Here is a 20,683-nt window from a genome sequence, read left to right as displayed (position 1 = left end):
TGAAACTTCCTGGCAGATTAAAACTGTGTGCCCGACCGAGACTCGAACTCGGGACCTTTGCCTTTTGCGGGCAAGTGCTCTACCATCTGAGCTACCGAAGCACGACTCACGCCCGGTACTCACAGCTTTACTTCTGCCAGAACCTGTGAGTACCGGGCGTGAGTCGTGCTTCAGTAGCTCAGATGGTAGAGCACTTGCCCGCAAAAGGCAAAGGTCCCGAGTTCGAGTCTCGGTCGGGCACACAGTTTTAATCTGCCAGGAAGTTTCATATCAGCGCACACTCCGCTGCAGAGTGAAAATCTCATTCTGGAGAACATCAATTGTTTTCGGCAATAATTTCTTTGACACCATGAAGGTCCACATGCACTCCATGTGCTTCTCTCATGGCCCCATGGAGCAAACAACTCCATGCAGCAAGTAGAAGCACCAGTCTGTGGCCCTTGTTGCCAGTAGCACACAAGCAGTACAACTCTGATCTGCACAAACCATCAAAAACCTCCTGAAAGTGGAATGCTTCCTACTTACTACCTTAACCTACAAACATCTTTTGTCAATCCATGGAGATCAAGGATTTGGAATATCTCAAACAATGAATGACTTGTTACACCTCAACATTTCAAGAGAGGCATTGTGCATCATGGAAAGGGTTCCTATTGAAATTTCGAGAGTGTACTTTCTAGGAAGAATCAAGAAACTTATTGCTTCTTTCCACACACATCTCACAAAAATACCATGATGAAAAATGAGAGAAATTAGAGCTAATACAAAGGTGTATTGGTAATCGGTCTTTTTCCACATGCCACTCATGAATGGAACAGGTGAGGGAGGATCAGTTAGTGGTACCAGAAGCACCCTCCACCACACACCGTTAGGTGGCCTACAGAGTATGATGTAGATGTAGATGTCACTGGTAAGCCTGCTTTCAGATTTAATTGTGGTTACAGTGTAACAATATTTATGCATCCAAAACAAAATTTTCACTCTGCAGCAGAGTGTGCGCTGATATGAAACTTCCTGGCAGATAAAAACTGTGTGCCAGACTGAGACTCGAACTCGGGACCTTTGCCTTTCGTGGGCAAATATTTATGCAGTTTCAATGTTTTTCTTCACATATCTGCAGGACACAGTTGATTAATAGAATGCTACACAACAAAATATGTTAAACACAAATGAGGTAACAGAAAAATCAAAATGTGTTTCAATCACAATTCAAGGTTACACAAGATGTGTGGCATGTCAAGCAAGTTATATGCAACACAGGAATGAATGACCAATGTATGGTAGCTAATGTCTAAACTAGTCAGTAATCATATGGAATCTTCTGTACAAGGTCTTGTGATCTGACTAAGTTGCTGTACAATAGTCTAATATCTCAGACTATTTGTACATTTTATCTATGGTAAATCACATTTTAGTATACACTCAGTTCATTTTCTGATGAGTCTTGCACAGTGTCATTAAATATGTAGCATGTAGCATAAATAACGCTTTTGGAAGTCTGTGTACACTATCTGACCAAAAGTATACCACAAGCTGTCACAAGAGATGGAGCCACCAGTGTAAAAGGAGGCTGGTAGGAGCATTGTGTTATCAGTAGAGAAGCAGTAATGAAAGAATGGGTCAGTCATGACAGCTCAATGATTCCAAGCACAGGCTATTCATTAGATATCACCTGAGTAGCAGATCGACCAGGAACATTTCAACCCATCTGAAGCTGCCAAAGCTGACTATCGGTGAAGTAACTACAGACTAGAAATGCGAGGAATGACCACAGCTAAACTGAGGCCAGACAGATTGAATGTACTGATGGACAGGACTCATTGAACATTGTGGATGGTGGCTGGAAAGAGTCGCACAAAATCAGCAGGATTCACTCTGAAGTTCCAAAGTGCTACCAGCAGACCAGCCAACACAGTGAAGCTGCTTAGGGAATTAAAAAGAATAGTGTAAAATGATAAGGCAGCTTCTTACAAGCCACCCATTTCTGTAGTCACTGCTAACTGATGTCGACGAGGTGTAAAGAGTTGATGCCACTGGACAGTGGACAATTGCAAACAGGTGATTCGGAGTGACGACTCACGCTATACCCTGTATCAACCAGTTGGAAGGGTTTGAGTTTAGTGAGTGCCTACAGAACCTTATCTACTGTCACGATAGTGCCAGTAGCGAAGTACAGAGGAGATGGTGTTACAGTAAAGGAGTGCTTTTCAGGGTTAATGTGAGTTCCTCATACTGAAAATAAGAAAATGGTAAGGATACAAATACATTAACAGCAGCGTGTACCACTGAGGAACAGTTTGGGGATTATAACTGTACAAGCATGACACTGCAGTCTGCTATAAAGCAGCATCAGTAATGGAATGATTTTTGGACATTAACATTCATGAAATGGTGTGGCCTGCTCAAGAGTTCCAACCTGAACCAGATGGAACGCCTTCAGGATGAGTTAGAACGTCAGTTTCACTCCAGAATCCAGTGTCCAACATCACTCTCACTACTACTTTGTCTGGCTTTGTGTTGTGAGGAAGAACAGGCTGCCACTCCACAGACACTGAGACACCTCACTGAAAGTGTCCGCAGCAGAATTCAAGCCATCATAATGGTGAAGGGTGGACACACACCCAACATTAATATCCACTAACCAGTGATACTTTTGATCAGATAGTTTGTGTGTACAAATATTGAGCATTGCATGGGACTCAATGGTTGGTAATGCTGCACGTAATAAATTGACAAATAGGAGAAGATATTTGGAGGAGTGTAAATTTCGATGATGCGCAGTCTTTTAATCATAATAAATACATGTAGTTTGCAGCTACAAAATACTTACATCTTTGCATACCAGGGGAATGGGTGGTCAGCATCAGCACCGTAGTCTAAAAGAATCTCAATACATTCTTTCTTTATTCTTTTAGGTGCTGATGAAGCTGTAATTGCTGTTAATGGTGGAAATTCATTGACGGAGGACACATTTGCCGGACATCCTATAAAAGAAACAAAGTGTCCGTGAAGCAAAACATAAACATTTATACACTTGCAAACCATTACGTGAGATAGAGAAGAACTGCATAAGGAGAACTGCATGTGGTAATGAATTGAGGATGCACAAGATTAGCTGGCCAACTTGTAGAGGCACATACTGATCCTAAGTACATCAGATTGTGTGTTAAATTTATTTTGCAAGAACATTTATGCCATGGCTTGAGTTGCTGAACAGCAGTCACTTTAGTGCACAACAGTCACATGCCACAGAACCACAAAAACCATTGCTGTCCTCTTTTCTGTCCACCCTGCATCAGTGTCGGTACAGGCTGGATTATACTGCGCGCCTGAGGAGTCGCCGTCGCCCCCCCCCCCCCCCCCCCCCACACACACATACACACAAACACACACATATACACACCAACACACCAATACCACCCTCACAGTCATTCATGTGATATTCAACATATATCTCTCAGTATGTGTTACTTCCTAGCAGTATTCAATTAAAATATAGCATCTGAGCTATGCCAGCATACTGAACAAAAAACATTAATAAATGTAGCTTTTGAGCTGGTGCAATACAGAAACTTTTTGCCTGTGTACTATTCAAATACTTATAATCTGCTAATACATGATATACTGTTCTCACAAATCTTTAGTTAGTAAAACTATTCAATAAAAAATGAGTAACATGGAAAATTAAAGCTATAAAGTGTTGTGCAGCACAAACAATTATGTAAATGTTTGATTAAAGAACACTTATACATCATCATAATGGGTGAAGGATGGTGACATACACCACCCACGCACCCACCCAACCACCGACACACACACACACACACACATATTAATGTCCATGAATTTTTAGTGTTAAATACAAGTTAACAATTATGAATGATTTTTACATATAAATGCATACAAAACCTAACTCATAAAATTATGCAATATCTTCTTCAAATAAACTTCTACCGAAACATTGTTACTTTGTAAAACAAAGGCATACTTACTTCACAGAACAGAAATAATGTGGAATTGTAATATTTATAGCAATTATTTAATTTAACTGAAAAAGACTCTACAATACTGGCTGCATTCTGCATAACAATTCAATACTACATAGAAGAAAAGCATGTAGATACATGATCTTGATCATCTCAAGCCCACAGCTGACACTTTTGTTAATGATCAATAAAAACAATCTCATCCTTAGCTATACACATTTATTGTGTTACAAATGGTTTCATTTCTTTGAACGTCTTCAGGTTGCTGAGTTGTGCTGAAGTCAAGGCACAGATGGTTCAGTTGTCATATGTAATGTTAAAGACAGCTTCCGAGGACACATCTTCTGCCCACTTGGCTGAAGTATGGGAAGCTGATATGGTAAGTGTATAGTAAACTACAGTTGCAAGAAGGAGGTAGTGGGATTGTGTGAGGCAGGTCTTTTGGCAGAGGACGCAGTGGTGGGACAACAACATGAAAGATGTTCAGAGGCCAGAGGATGAGAGGATGTAAGAGACAGAAAAAGGGAGAAGGGGCTAGGAAGGGAGGGGAAAGATGAGAAAGGTGAAGATGAAGTTAGTGACAAGAGGGGAGGGGGGGAAACTGTCTGCACAGGAGGAGCAGGGGGAGGGGAGGAAGGAATTTTGAGAGGTGGTAGTGCATGATCTCAACTGGGAACAAGCGGTGTGGGCAGAAGAGAGAAGGGAAAAGGTAAGGTGAGACAGCTCAAGGCACACAATGGTGAAAGTTTTGCTGACACTTTGCATGTGCAATGCAATGCCATTTTGATGTTGCTCGATTTGAAGAAGGGGAAAAAAAGAAAAGAAAAAGAAATACATCTGCACTCACAGTGCGAAGTTACAGGTCACGTGCACATGTGAGTACAAGGAATGGGGGAAAGAGCTCACTGCTTTGAAGGGTTGTGGGGAGAAGTATGGCAGAAATGTCATATAGGTGTCAATATTTTTATCAATACTTCAGTATAATGACCTTTTGAAGGTGAGTGTTGTTGTACTGTCAAAACTAGAAATATTGACAAAAAGTACTGATACCAACCAAAATATTCTCATTATTACCAGTAAGTACTAAACTTGTGAGAGCAAGCATTATCAGTTTGACAATTCATCATTCAGTTGTTCACATTTTTCTAGTTTGGCTTCTGTACAATAGCACTGATACCGCTACGCTCAAGTGATTTAGTCTTTTAAACTTTTTAAAGATAAACAAAGAAAATCAGTGTAACAGAAACAACCTATGCCTATGCTCCAAATGCTGTTTCTCTAAATTTTATCAATAATGTTCCTGGAAAAGACTGTCGTCTTTCCTCCAGGGATTCCCAGTAGAGTTCTCAAGCATCTACATAACATTTGCATGTTGTTCAAATCTATCAGTAACCAATTTAGCACCCAACTTCTGAAATGTTTTGATGTTGTCCTTCAATTTGGCCTGATACAGATACCAAACATCCAAGCAGTGCTCACGAATGGGTCACACGAGTATCCTACATGAGGTCTCCTTTAAGGACAAACCACACTTTCCTAAAATTCTTCCAATAAACTGCTCCTATAGCCACTCAATACAACATCCTTCATACATCACAGCATCATCAGTAACCAGCTGCAGATTGCTGCTCATCTTGTGCACCAGATCATTTATGTACATAGACAATAACAGCACTCCTATCACACTTTCTGAAAGACTCCTGACAATGTCCCTGTGTCTGATGAACACTTGCCATCGAGAACAACATACTAGGTTCTGATACTTAAGAAGTCTCTGAGCCACCCAAATATCTGACAATTCATTCTGTATGCTCATATCTTTGTTAACAATCTGCAATGAGGCACCATGTCAAATGATTTTTGGAAATCTAATAATATGAAATGTGCCTGTTGCAGTATATCATGTGAGAAAAGGGCAAGCTGAGTTTCATATAAGTGATGCTTTTTAAAACCATGCCCACTGGTAGACAGAAGCTTTTCTGTATCAAGGAAATAGTTCCACTCACTAGTGCGATATGGGATCGTTTTCTGGGGATACTCAACTCACAGTGTAAAGGCTTTTAGAATGCGTAAAAGAGCTCTAAGAATAATTTGTGGCCTTAAAATGATGGAGTCCTGTAAATCCCATTTTACTCAGCTCGGTGTTCTTAATGTTCCAAGTTTATTCATTTATGAAACTATCTTGATCACTAGGGACTACCTCCTGAAAACAGGCAAACTGCTACAGAACAAAAATGTACACAACTATAATACCAGAGGGAAATCAAATATACATCAAAAATATCACAGAACAACCACCTATCAGCATAATCAACATTGGTGTAATACTACACAGTAAGATACCAGAGGAAATAAAAAATGCTACTCATCCCATATTTAAAGCAAAACTAAAGACATTTCTAATAAAGCACTGTTTCTATTCTGTCAGAGAATTTCTGAATACGTAACAAAAGTAATTGTAATAGGTACCTATTTTTAATATGCCTGCTATTTTGCTAATACTATATATTATTGTAACTTCTGTTTGAGCTGTCCAATATCAATTGTACAATTTGTGCTGTATGACAAAACTGGACCAAAAAAAAAAAAAAATCAAATTAAATTAATATATTTGAACTGAGAATATGAATATGTTCAAGAATTCTGCAGCAAACTGATGTTAAGGGTATTGGTCTGTAATTATGCACATCTGTTCTTTTTATCCTTCCTATAAACAGGAGTCACAGTGGATCTCTTCCACACCGCACACTGGGGAACACGCAAAATGGAGGCAATAGCGTGGCATCACAGGTTCTGGGCTGGTGTTGACGTCGGCACGGAACATACAGTTCACAACTATCAGATCTGCGCCTACTCAGTTGGCCCTGACACAGCATTTCAACCCTTGGCCATGCCATGATCACCCGTGGCAAAGAGTACATATAGATTCCACCAGATCATACTGAAGAGCAATGTAGTTGCTTGTTGTCCATGCTCTCTCTAACTCTCCACATGAAGCACAGATGGCTACCACTATCAAGCCAGCAACTATCCATGCCCTCCCCATCATATTTGCATTAGAGAGGGAACCTTATATCCTAGTGTCTGGAAAAAGTCCTAGAAAATTCATGGTATCTGCAGTTAGTTCAAGATTTTTGTAAATGCAACAGTACTGCTCACCAGACTAATGCCCCTCTTCATCTGGTGCCCAATTTCGGAGGTGTGTGGATTATGATGAACAAGACCTTCAAAATGCAGATGCTTAATAAGAATATGACAACAGCACTCCACGAAAGCACTCATCCACTAGCTTCCTCACAACCTACAGGTCCACTGCTGCAGATGGATGTAGTCTGACCTACTGCATGCGACTTAGCAATACACAGCCAAGCATCACGGTGAGTTCCGGCCATAAGCAGCCTCCCCCCTAGCAGTCCTCTGGGCAGGACTCACACAACCACACCAAAGACGAGCCTGCTTAACAACCTGCCTGCCACCGTTACAGCCTCTGTCCTCAGTTTAGGCACCAACCGTGGGTTGACAATGATCAGTGATGGCAGTTTAGGCTCCAACAGTGGGTCAACAATGACTGGTGATGGCATGTGTGGTGCTGGTACCACTTCCATCCCCTAAGCCTTTTCTATCTGCCATTAACACCAAAAGCCTCCTCACCAAGTTATCAGTGCAGGTTAAGAATTATTGGACTAAAATGCCAGTGGAGGCGAAACTGTTGCCCCCACCTGAACACTGGCTGGTGCCAACTCCCCTGCAGACAGAATCGTACAGCAGGTATCTGGTGATACCATCGATCACCTGCCAATTTTACAGACAGCGCCAAAATACGACACTGCCGACTGTGATGAGGAAATAGCGCAGGAGCCAATAGCAGGGATTCTCTCCCCTACCTTGGTGAAGTCAGCATAGGCTGGGCCATTTCTAGCTCCCCATGTCAATTAAAGGCACAAGGTATTTAGTAACCTACCACAATTTGGATCTCCAATTCCAGCCCGAGTATCGATATGGAGGGTGCGTCAGAGACACTCAGCATCCATACTATGGCTACAGCTTGCTCCTATGGAAGGTGCTCCACAAATACAATAACCCCACACTTGTCCAGTAGATTACAGGTATGTAAAATGAAGTTTCTCAGAAGTAGGATAGAAGTAACAAGTAGATAGAGGATGGGCAATGAAAGCATAAGGGAAATAATGAAAGAGGAATCCTTGCAGTGCAGGATAGAAACATTAAGGCTACAATGGTATGGGCACTTAAACAGAATGGAAAACAAGATATTGCCAAGAAAATACACGAAGTGGAGATGCAAAGCAAATGGCGTAGACAAAAACAGAGTGATAGCTGGCAGAATAGTGTGGAGGAGTGTGTTGAAAAAAGAGGCAAGGACAGGACCAGAGTGAACATAGAAAGATGTTGGAAAAACAGATCCAGATGGCTAGGCTTATGTTCCGTATGAACCCAGCCTCGGGCTCAAAACTGTTCAAAATGATGATGATGATGATGGTGACACTTGTCCAGCAACTAACACTATTCTCCGAAGCCTCTTATATGTGCCGCTGAGAGTAGAGCAATTAACCTTGCCTCTGTTTATGATTTTTGATTTAGTTTGCTCCCTGAATATTAGTGTATGTTTACAATGATTTCTGCTATGCTCCAATCTCTGCTTCTGGCTAGCCATTCACTTTGTGGACTCCAGTGTCACTGAGCACATGAATAGCCCATTTGTTCCACCGGTCTCTGTCTATGAGCGATTGCAATCTCTGCTCTACCTACACCAGATAGAATGGCAAAATTCAAGTCCAGTGATAGCCATCTGTTCCAGAATCCTAGAAACATTTGGTTCTCAAATGAGATGAGGTGTCTTGAACAAACTGCCCCCTCTACACTAACCAGCAATGATTCCAAAAAAAAAAAAAAAAAAATTGTGCCAACAAGAGCTTTTCTCAAATGATTTCCAAAATGCTAGCATACCTATGCTTACTGTAGAAAGTACAATCACATGGAGGTACCAAGCCAAACCTGTGACTGGTTTGACAACTTCTTGGTAGGTTATCTGGGATACAGAGTAGTCAGCAGAACTAGAAATAACTTCAGGTACGCCCCAGGGAAGTGTGTTGAGCCCCTCACTGTTCATGTTGTATATTAATGACCTGGCAGACAACGTTAATAGCAACGTCAGACTTTCTGCAGATGGTGCAGTTATATACACGTCCTCTCAAAAGCCCGAATAACCAACTTTCATAGTGCAGACCACTGCGAGACATGCATTGTGCCTTCCAGAATAACTAGAGCATCCAGGGAATGCCACAAAAACATTCACATACCATAACTCTCCCTCCTCCAGCTCGAACTCTACTGACAATTGTTGCAGAGTGTTTGTTTTCATATGTTTCACACTGTACATGCCAACTGCCATCTGTTCAATGGAGCATAAAACTTGATTAATCTGCAAATATCACTATTGCTACTCAGTGGATAGCCAATTGCACTACTGGCATGCAATTTCCAGCTTTTTCCATTGACAAACAGCAATCAGCACGGATGCATGGACCAGGCGCCTGTTGCAGAGACCCATATGCAGTAATATTTGCTGAGCAGTCATCAGGGAGACACTGTTAATAGCTTCTCAGTTCATCTGTGTCATCTGTGGCCTCTGTTTCAGACTGCATTATTTTGCCATGTGTGGTATACTTTAACTGTGACGGGACACAATCAGTGTACAAACTTGGTCGTATTGGAAATGCTCCAACCCTCAGCCCAAAAGCCAATGAAGTGCCTGTTTGGACATCAGATAAATTGCTCCATTTCCACATCATGACAATGAATACACTGTTTTCCACATCCTCCTAACATGCCTTACATACATCCTCTACTGCTAGTGCTGCCACCTGCTGTCTATGAGTGGTTACTACACACTGAATTTGAACATAGGCAATGGTTGTATTATTGTGACTGGACAGTTTATAATGACACACTGTCTGAAGAAACCTGCAGAAATATTCCATCAGATCTTGTATGATTTCAATGTTGTGCAAAGATTGGCAATGTTCTTAATTGTACAGGAATATAATGCACGTTGCAAAATGGGAAAAGTAGTATTCTATGACTACAATATCAACAATTTGCAATTAGAATCAGTCAACTTATATAAATAGTTGGATGGGTATAATAATATGTAGGGTATGAAATAAAATGTGCACATAGGTTCTGTCACATGTAAGGCACATGGCAGAGTTTACTTCAGTGCCAGGATGCTGGGAAAATGCAGACATTCTACAAAAGAAATTGCTCACAAATTCCATCTTACAATACCAACGATGTGTGTGGGACCCATACCAAATAGGAATACCAAGGGATATTCAACATACACTATGTGATCAAAAGTATCCAGACATCCCCAAAAACATACATTTTTCATATTAGGTGAATTGTGAAGTCACCTACTGCCAGGTACTCCATATTATCGACCTCAGTAGTCATTAGACATTATGAGAGAGCAGAATCAGGCACTCTATAGAACTCACGGACTTCGAACGTGGTCAGGTGATTGGGTGTCACTTGTGTCATACACCTGTATGTGAGATTTCTACACTCCTAAACATCCCCAGGTCCACTGTTTCCAATGTGATAGTGAAGTGGAAATGTGAAGGGACATGTACAGCACAAAAGCATACAGGCCGACCTCATCAGTTGACTGACAGACCGCCGACAGTTGAAGAGGGTTGTAATGTGTACTAGGCAGACATTTATCCAAACCATCACACAGGAATTTGAAACTGCATCAGGATCTACGGCAAGTACTATGACAGTTAGGTGGTAGGTGAGAAAACTAGGATTTCATGGTCGAGCAGCTGCTTACAAGCCACACATCACGCCGGTAAATGCCAAATGATGCCTCGCTTGGTGCAAGGAGCATAAACCGTGGATGATTGAACAGTGGAAAAATGTTGTGTGGAATCACGGTACACAATATGGCGACCTCATGGCAGGGTGTAGGTATGGTGAATGCCCGGTGAACCTCATCTTCCAGTATGTGTAGTGCCGACAGTGCAATTCGGAGGAGGTGGTGTTACAGTGTTGTTTTGCATGGCACTATCACAGCACAGGCCTACATTGAAGTTTTAAGCACCTTCTTGCTTCCCACTGCTGAAGAGCAATTCGGGGATGGCGATTACATCTTTCGAGTACTTGTTCATAATGCACAGCCTGTGGCAGAGTGGTTATACGACAATAACATCCCTGTAATGTACTGGCCTGCACAGAGTCATGACCTGAATCCTATAGAAAACCTTTGAGATATTTTGGAACGCCAGGCTTCACCAAATGACATCGATACCTCTCCTCAGTGCAGCACTCTGTAAAGAATGGGCTGTCATTCCCCAAGAAATCTTCCAGCACCTGATTGAACGTATGCCTGTGAGAGTGGAAGCTGTCATCAAGGCTACATCTACATCTACATCTACATTTATACTCCGCAAGCCACCCAACGGTGTGTGGCGGAGGGCACTTTAAGTGCCACAGTCATTACCTCCCTTTTCTGTTCCAGTCGTGTATGGTTCGCGGGAAGAACGACTGTCTGAAAGCCTCCGTACGTGCTAGAATCTCTCTAATTTTACATTCGTGATATCCTCGGGAGGTATAAGTAGGGGAAAGCAATATATTCGATACCTCATCCAGAAACGCATCCTCTCGAAACCTGGCGAACAAGCTACACCGCGATGCAGAGCGCCTCTCTTGCAGAGTCTGCCACTTGAGTTTGCTAAACATCTCCATAACGCTATCACGGTTACCAAATAACCCTGTGACGAAACGTGCCGCACTACTTTGGATCTTCTCTATCTCCTCCGTCAACCTGATCTGGCATGGATCCCACACTGATGAGCAATACTCAAGTATAGGTTGAACAAGTGTTTTGTAAGCCACCTGCTTTGTTGATGGACTACTTTTTCTAAGGACTCTCCCAATGAATCTCAACCTGGCACCCGCCTTACCAACAATCAATTTTATATGATCATTCCACTTCAAATCGTTCCGCACGCATACTCCCAGATATTTTACAGAAGTAACTGCTACCAGTGTTTGTTCCGTTATCATATAATCATACAATAAAGGATCCTTCTTTCTATGTATTCGCAATACATTACATTTGTCTATGTTAAGGATCAGTTGCCACTCCCTGCACCAAGTGCCTATCTGCTGCACATCTTCCTGCATTTCGCTACAATTTTCTAATGCTGCAACTTCTCTGTATACTACAGCATCATCTGCGAAAAGCCGAATGGAACTTCCGACACTGTCTACTAGGTCATTTATATATATTGTGAAAAGCAATGGTCCCATAACACTCCCCTGTGGCACGCCAGAGGTTACTTTAACGTCTGTAGACATCTCCCCATTGATAACAACATGCTGTGTTCTGTTTGTTAAAAACTCTTCAATCCAGCCACACAGCTGGTCTGATATTCCGTAGGCTCTTACTTTGTTTATCAGGCGACAGTGCGGAACTGTATCGAACGCCTTCTGGAAGTCAAGGAAAATAGCATCTACCTGGGAGCCTGTATCTAATATTTTCTGGGTCTCATGAACAAATAAAGCGAGTTGGGTCTCACACGTTCGCTGTTTCCGAAATCCATGTTGATTCCTACAGAGTAGATTCTGGGTTTCCAAAAATGACATGATAAGCGAGCAAAAAACATGTTCTAAACTTCTACAACAGATCAACGTCAGAGATATAGGTCTATAGTTTTGCGCATCTGCTCGACGACCCTTCTTGAAGACTGGGACTACCTGTGCTCTTTTCCAATCATTTGGAACCTTCTGTTCCTCTAGAGACTTGCGGCACACGGCTGTTAGAAGGGGGGCAAGTTCTTTCCCGTACTCTGTGTAGAATCGAATTGGTATCCCATCAGGTCCAGTGGACTTTCCTCAGTTGAGTGATTCCAGTTGCTTTTCTATTCCTTGGACACTTATTTCAATGTCAGCCATTTTTTCGTTTGTGCGAGGATTTAGAGAAGGAACTGCAGTGCAGTCTTTCTCTGTGAAACAGCTTTGGAAAAAGGTGTTTAGTATTTCAGCTTTACGCGTGTCATCCTCTGTTTCAATGCCATCATCATCCCGGAGTGTCTGTATATGCTGTTTCGAGCCACTTACTGATTTAATGTAAGACCAAAACTTCCTAGGATTTTCTGTCAAGTCGGTACATAGAATTTTACTTTCGAATTCACTGAACACTTCACGCATAGCCCTCCTTACGCTAACTTTGACATCGTTTAGCTTCTGTTTGTCTGAGAGGTTTTGGTTGTGTTTACACTTGGAGTGAAGCTCTCTTTGCTTTCGCAGTAGTTTCCTAACTTTGTTGTTGAACCACGGTGGGTTTTTCCCGTCCCTCACAATTTTACTCGGCACGTACCTGTCTAAAACGCATTTTACGATTGCCTTGAACTTTTTCCATAAACACTCAACATTGTCAGTGTCGGAACAGAAATTTTCATTTTGATCTGTTATGTAGTCTGAAATCTGCCTTCTATTACTCTTGCTAAACAGATAAACCTTACTCCCTTTTTTTACATTCCTATTAACTTCCATATTCAGGGATGCTGCAACGGCCTTGTGATCACTGATTCCCTGTTCTGCACTTACAGAGTCGAAAAGTTTGGGTCTGTTTGTTATCAGTATGTCCAAGATGTTATCTCCACCAGTCGGTTCTCTGTTTAATTGCTCGAGGTAATTTTGAGATAGTGCACTCAGTATAATGTCACTCAATGCTCTGTCCCTACCACCCGTCCTAAACATTTGAGTGTCCCAGTCTATATCTGGTAAATTGAAATCTCCACCTAGGACTATAACATGCTGAGAAAATTTATGTGAAATGTATTCCAAATTTTCTCTCAGTTGTTCTGCCACTAATGCTGCTGAGTCGGGAGGTCGGTAAAAGGAGCCAACTATTAACCTAGCTCGGTTGTTGAGTGTAACCTCCACCCATAATAATTCACAGGAACTATCCACTTCTACTTCACTACAGGATAAACTACTACTAACAGCGACAAACATGCCACCACCAGTTGCAAGCAATCTATCCTTTCTAAACACCGTCTGTGCCTTTGTAAAAATTTCGGCAGAATTTATCTCTGGCTTCAGCCAGCTTTCTGTACCGATAACAATTTCAGCGTCAGCACTTTCTATCAGCGCTTGAAGTTCCAGTACTTTACCAATGCAGCTTCGACAGTTTACAATTACAATACTGATTGCTGCTTGGCCCCCACATGTCCTGACTTTGCCCCGCACCCTTTGAGGCTGCTGCCGTTTCTGTACTTGCCCAAGGCCATCTAACCTAAAAAACCACCCAGTCCACACCACACAACCCCTGCTACCCGTGTAGCTACTTGCTGTGTGTAGTGGACTCCTGACCTATCCAGCGGAACCCGAAACCCCACCACCATATAGCGCAAGTCGAGGAATCTGCAGCCCACAGGGTCGCAGAACCGTCTCAGCCTCTGATCAGACCCTCCACTCGGCTCTGTACCAAAAATCCACAGTCAGTCCTGTCAACGATGCTGCAGATGGTGAGCTCTGCTTTCATCCCGCTAGCAAGACTGGCAGTCTTCACCAAATCAGATAGCCGCCGGAAGCCAGAGAGGATTTCCTCCGATCCATAGCGACACAAATCATTGGTGCCGACATGAGCGACCACCTGCAGATGGGTGGACCCTGTACCCTTCATGGCATCCGGAAGGACCCTTTCCACATCTGGAATGACTCCCCCCGGTATGCACACAGAGTGCACATTGGTTTTCTTCCCCTCTCTTGCTGCCATATCCCTAAGGGGGCCCATTACGCACCTGACATTGGAGCTCCCAACTACCAGTAAGCCCACCCTCTGCGACCGCCCAGATCTTGCAGACTGAGGGGCAACCTCTGGAACAGGACAAGCAGCAATGTCTGGCTGAAGATCAGTATCAGCCTGAGACAGAGCCTGAAACCGGTTCGTCAGACAAACTGGAGAGGCCTTCCATTCAGCCCTCCGGAATGTCTTTCGCCCCCTGCAACACCTCGAGACGACCTCCCACTCTACCACAAGTGAGGGATCAGCCTCAATGTGGGCAGTATCCCGGGCAGCCACAGTCATAGTCTGAGGGGGGCTGACACCATACTAAATTCCAGCATTACCAATGGAGGGCATCACGAACTTGTAAGTAATTTTCAGCCAGGTGTCTGGATACTTTTGATCGTCTAATGTATACAAGGTGTTCCAGAAATGTTGTGACAAACTTTGAAGGGTTGTAGTGTGTGTTCAGAGGAACTGATCAAGCATAGGAACCTGCACCCATAAATGTCATCTGTTGACATTACAGAGTGTTGAAGGTATAGGCACCATTGCTGCCACTAAGCCACGCCTATGGCAGCAAATGTGACTTTGTACACCAACGGATCATATGCAGAATGTCTCACAATGTTGTTTGTTGTTCAGTGATTGTGACAAATCACGATGATTGCCAGTGGAGAACATGGAGCTACAAGCTCCATAGGAAGGCCTTGTCTCCTACAAAGGCGTTGCTCTGTTGCATCGATGGATGATGGTTTCTGACATGGATTAGATTAGATTAGATTAGATTTACTTTCATTCCAATTGATCCGTAGTGAGGAGGTCCTCCAGGATGTGGAACATGTCAGAAAAACAACAATACATGACAAATATTTACAACTAAAACAAATAAGCTAATGTACCATTCCACAGGTCCCAAGTGGAATGATCGTCATTTTTTAATGAACACTAAGAGTCATTTTACAAATACTATTGCACTGAATTTAAAATAAAAAAGATTTTTATTTATTTATAAGGTAAGAAACATGTAATACAACTACTGTAATACTTATTTACAATGAACACATTACTGCACTGAAATGGTGCAGAAGTTAGATTATACTTACACACTTACACACACACAAGCACACACACACACACACAAAAATTTTCAGTGAACACATTACTGCACTGAAATTGTGCAGAAGTTATGTTGTACTTATATACAAATCAGTTGGTTTTACTAAGAAATTCATCAATGGAGTAGAAGGAGTTAGCCACCAATAAATCCTTTAGGCTTCTCTTAAACTGAATTTCATTGGTTGTTAAGCTTTTTATGGCTGCTGGCAAGTTATTGAAAATGTGGGTTCCTGAATAATGCACACCTTTTTGTACAAGACTAAGTGACTTTAAATCCTTGTGAAGATTATTCTTATTTCTAGTATTGATTCCATGAATTGAGCTGTTGGTTTGAAAAAGTGATATATTTTTAATGACAAATTTCATTAAGGAATAAATATATTGGGAAGCTGTAGTTAGTATCCCTAGTTCCCTAAACAGGCTTCTGCAGGATGTTCTTGAGTTCACACCACATATAATTCTTACTGCACGTTTTTGTGCCCGGAAAACTTTAGCTTGGCTTGATGAATTACCCCAGAAAATAATCCCATATGACATTATGGAATGAAAGTAAGCATAGTATGCCAGCTTTTTCATTTTTATATCCCCTATGTCTGACAAAATTCGCATTGCAAACAGAGATTTGTTAAGACGCTTCAGCAGTTCTGTGGTGTGCTCCTCCCAGTTGAATTTATTATCAAGCTGTAATCCCAAGAATTTAACACCGTCCACTTCTTCTATCTTCTTGTCATCATATGTTAGACATATACTCTTGGGACACCCCTTACAAGTTCTGAACTGCATGTAGTGTGTTTTTTCAAAGTTTAGTGACAAAGAATTGGCTAGGAACCAGTGATTAATGTCCGCAAATATTTTATTGGCTGATCTTTCTAAGACTACACTTGATTTGCTATTTATTGCAATGTTTGTATCATCAGCAAACAAAACAAACTTGGCATCTGGTAATGTTACTGATGAAAGGTCATTGATATACACAAGAAAAAGTAAGGGCCCCAAAATGGAACCTTGTGGGACCCCACATGTAATTAGTTCCCAGTTGGATGATGCCTGATAGCTTGATACATGTCTCTTTCCTAATAACACCCTTTGTTTCCTGCCAGAGATATAAGATTTGAACCATTTTGCAGCATTTCCTGTTACACTATAATATTCTAGTTTACTTAAAAGGATATTGTGATTTACACAGTCAAATGCCTTTGACAGATCACAAAATATACCAGTTGCCTGCAATTTTTTGTCTAATGAATTAAGTACATTTTCACTGTAAGTGTAGATAGCCTTCTCAATATCAGAACCTTTTAGAAATCCAAACTGTGACTTTGACAGTATGTTATTTGAGATAAGATGGTTATAAAGACGACTGTACATTACTTTTTCGAAAATTTTTGAGAATGCTGGCAACAGTGAAATTGGACGGAAATTTGATGCTATTTCTTTATCTCCCTTCTTAAACAGTGGCTTAACTTCAGCATATTTCAGCCATTCAGGAAATATTCCACAGATAAACGACTGGTTACACAGATAGCTTAATATGTTACTTAGCTCAGAATCACATTCTTTAATTAACTTTGTTGATATTTCATCATACCCACTAGATGTTTTTGATTTTAAAGATTTTATGATGGACATTATTTCTGTTGGGGTAGTGAGGGTCAAATTCATATTATGGAAGTTACTTGAAATGTCTGGTCTAAGGTAATCCATAGCAGCATCTACCGAACCTGACAACCCCATCTTTTCAGTAACAGTTATAAAATGTTTGTTAAAAGGTTCTGCAACACTATACACATCTGTCACCAATGCATCATTTACTCTTAATGCTATTTGTTCCTCTTCATGTCTGGTTCTACCGGTCTCCTCCTTCACTATATCCCATATTGTCTTTATTTTGTTATCTGATATGACTATCTTTTCCTTGTAATATATTTGCTTTGACATCCGTATTACAGTCTTTAATATTTTGCAGTATTTCTTATAATGTGCTATAGCATCAACATTGGAAATGTTTCGGATTGACAGATACAGTTTTCTTTTGGTTTTACAAGATACCCCTATTCCTCGAGTAATCCATGGCTTCTTTGTAGACTTTGCTCTAACCTTGGTAAGTTTTGGGGGAAAGCAGTGTTCGAATAAGGTAAGCACTTTATTAGCAAAAATGTTATATTTTTCATTCATGCCATGAGCACTGTAAATATCAGTCCAGTGAATGTCTCTGAGGAGTGTCCTAAAATAATCAATTTTTGGCTTACTGATTACCCTCTTGAGCTCAGATTTAACAGATTTTATATCCTGTTCAGTATTAACATTTAACAGAAGGAACTGCATGTCATGGTCTGAGAGGCCATTGACTATTGGTTTTGTAATATAATTTTGTTCATTTGACTTTTCTATAAAGATATTATCAATGGCTGTTTGTGAGCAAGTGGCTATCCTAGTGGGGAACTTTACTGTGGGAATTAAGTTGAATGATAGTGTTACTAACTCAAATAAGTTCTTATTGGGAGAGTCTTTAAGGAAATCTACATTGAAATCACCAGCAACCACTATTTCTTTGTTTTTGGTTGTTAAATAGGCCAGTACAGCTTCAAGGTGGTTTACAAACAGATTAAAGTTACCTGCAGGTGCTCGATATACACTTAATATTATGAAAGATTTTTTGTGAAAATCTAATTCTGTTGCACATGCTTCCATATGCTGTTCTAGGCAAAATTTATGAATGTCTATGTTCTTAAATTTATGACAGTTCCTGATGAATGTGGCAACTCCTCCTTTCTCCATTTCTGATCTACAAAAGTGAGATGCTAACCTAAACCCTGTAACACTTAAAAGTTCTATACCAGTGGTCACATGATGTTCGGAGAGGCAGATTATGTCAGCTGGGTTTGAAGACTCTAATTCATCTATGCAGATAGTTAATTCATTAATTTTATTTCTCAGTCCTCGAATATTTTGATGCAATAAAGATAGCTGACATTTCACATTGACTGAGTTAAAATTGGGTGGAGTTAAAATATCTGCTGACGGTTGAAAATTCTTAACCAATGGCTGTTTATGTTGATGTAATAAGCTGGAATTATGTTTTTTGATTTCTTTCTCAAACTGAAGGTTTGTCTCAGTTCTAACCTCTCTTAAAATTTGTTTTCTTTCTGTCCTCCCTACCCTAAAAAAGGGTCTTTTCTGAATCCTATAACCACTGGTATTTTACCACTCATGACAGTGCCTCCCCCCTTTAACTTTCCTGCTATTTCCCCAGCCAATTTACCCTTCCCCTTCCTGTTGAGGTGAAGGCCATGCCTAGTATAATCCCACCTACTGATAGAATCAACATGAACCACACCAATGTGTGACCCCGCACCCGACATGAGCAGCCGTTCCAGCTCCAAATTAACTCTCTTGACAGAAGAGTTCAAATGAGGTCGGTCATGGCGCCCAAGAACAGATACAAACTCAACACTGGTATGCTTCGATGCTGATGCAATCTTCGCCAGGTCACTCTCTATGCTGTACCCAGGATCTCTGTCAATACTGTTACCTGCCCCACCCACTATAACCACGGTGTCTTCCTTAGTGAAATCTTTGCAAAGTGATCCTAAATCCTCTGTCACCTGCTCCAGACCAGCACTAGGTTTAAAAAAATTGGTGACCTGGTATTCTGATCCTAGTTCATCCTGCAAGAGTTGGCCAACACCTCTTCCATGGGAACTACCTAACAACAACACTTTCTTTCTCTTTGCTGATTTCCCTACATTCTTACTTTTCAATTTGCTGCTGAAAGTTTGTTGTGCCCTGTCTACACCTGTAACTGCTTGAGGCTCACCAGCTTCTAACTGAAGCAACAGGTCAAATCTATTTTCCACATTCACCATAAAGCTGTCAGACAAAGTTCTAGGCCTGTTCCTCCTGTTGCCTGTTGCCACTTCCCACCTCTCTTTACCCTTCTCCCTCCTTAACCTGTCAAGATCTCCCCTGGCCTTGTCTAACTCAGCCTGAAGGGCAGCAATTTTCCCCTCCTGTTCCAGTATCTTCCTATCTCTACTACAAATCCTACAAAACCACTAATGAGTCTCATTTACTTCCCCTATTCCCACGCCACTACAGTCACCCACATGGAAAAAACTACAGCACCCATCACACCAAAGCCCCGACCTAACTATTCTACGGCAAGTCAAGCACTTTTCACTCATGATAAACGTAATAATTTATTAAGAATAAGTCAGTTAAATTACAGATAAACACGAAAATATGGTTACACAAATTTGGCCTATACGCAACTGTGTGTAAACAAAAACAAAAGTGCAAAGTTTCTGAAACAACAAGTTAAACTTTACGCTACTTTCCGGAAATGCTAGTTAAATAATGAAGAGGTACGCTAAGTTAAATTGCTGGAGAGAGCAAGGAACAACTAAACGAAATTCTATAGATTTGCTGCAGCAGAACGTAAACAGAAAATACGACTGTACGGTCTTTTCGCGTTTCTGCTATATTACGTAAAGAAAATTGAAACCTTTAATGGTACACTTAAACGGCACACTAATACACTTATTTACCACGTAATCAGTACTAATCTATATGTTTTATAATCTAAAATAACTTATCTTTACGAGAACACCAAACCTCGCGCTAGTCGTCTGGCTGCAGGGCATGGGTTTCCATCTTCAGTTTATTTTTCTCCTGGGACCCTATGAAACCTCCAATGTCAATGTTTTTTGGCATACAAGAGAAAAATAAGCTGCAGATGGTAGCCCACATCTGAAAGCGTCAT

At 41.2% G+C, this 20,683-nt stretch overlaps 1 protein-coding gene across 4 annotated transcripts in view; it reads right to left on the bottom strand.

Annotated features, from left to right (window-relative positions):
• The window catches only part of LOC126106467 (ankyrin repeat and protein kinase domain-containing protein 1-like), a 206,086-nt gene that overhangs the window by 31,649 nt on the left and 153,754 nt on the right, over nucleotides 1-20,683 (bottom strand). For all 4 annotated transcript variants that reach the window (XM_049912752.1, XM_049912751.1, XM_049912753.1 and 1 more), the window contains exon 9: nucleotides 2,831-2,984. In XM_049912752.1, the coding sequence (XP_049768709.1) occupies nucleotides 2,831-2,984 (154 nt within the window). The remainder of the gene's footprint in view (nucleotides 1-2,830; nucleotides 2,985-20,683) is intronic.

The sequence above is a fragment of the Schistocerca cancellata genome, chromosome 10 (assembly GCF_023864275.1).
Source record: "Schistocerca cancellata isolate TAMUIC-IGC-003103 chromosome 10, iqSchCanc2.1, whole genome shotgun sequence".
Taxonomy (NCBI): Eukaryota; Metazoa; Arthropoda; class Insecta; order Orthoptera; family Acrididae; genus Schistocerca; species Schistocerca cancellata.
The sequence above is the reverse complement of the archived record's forward strand: the minus strand, read 5'-3'. Positions and strand labels throughout refer to the sequence as shown.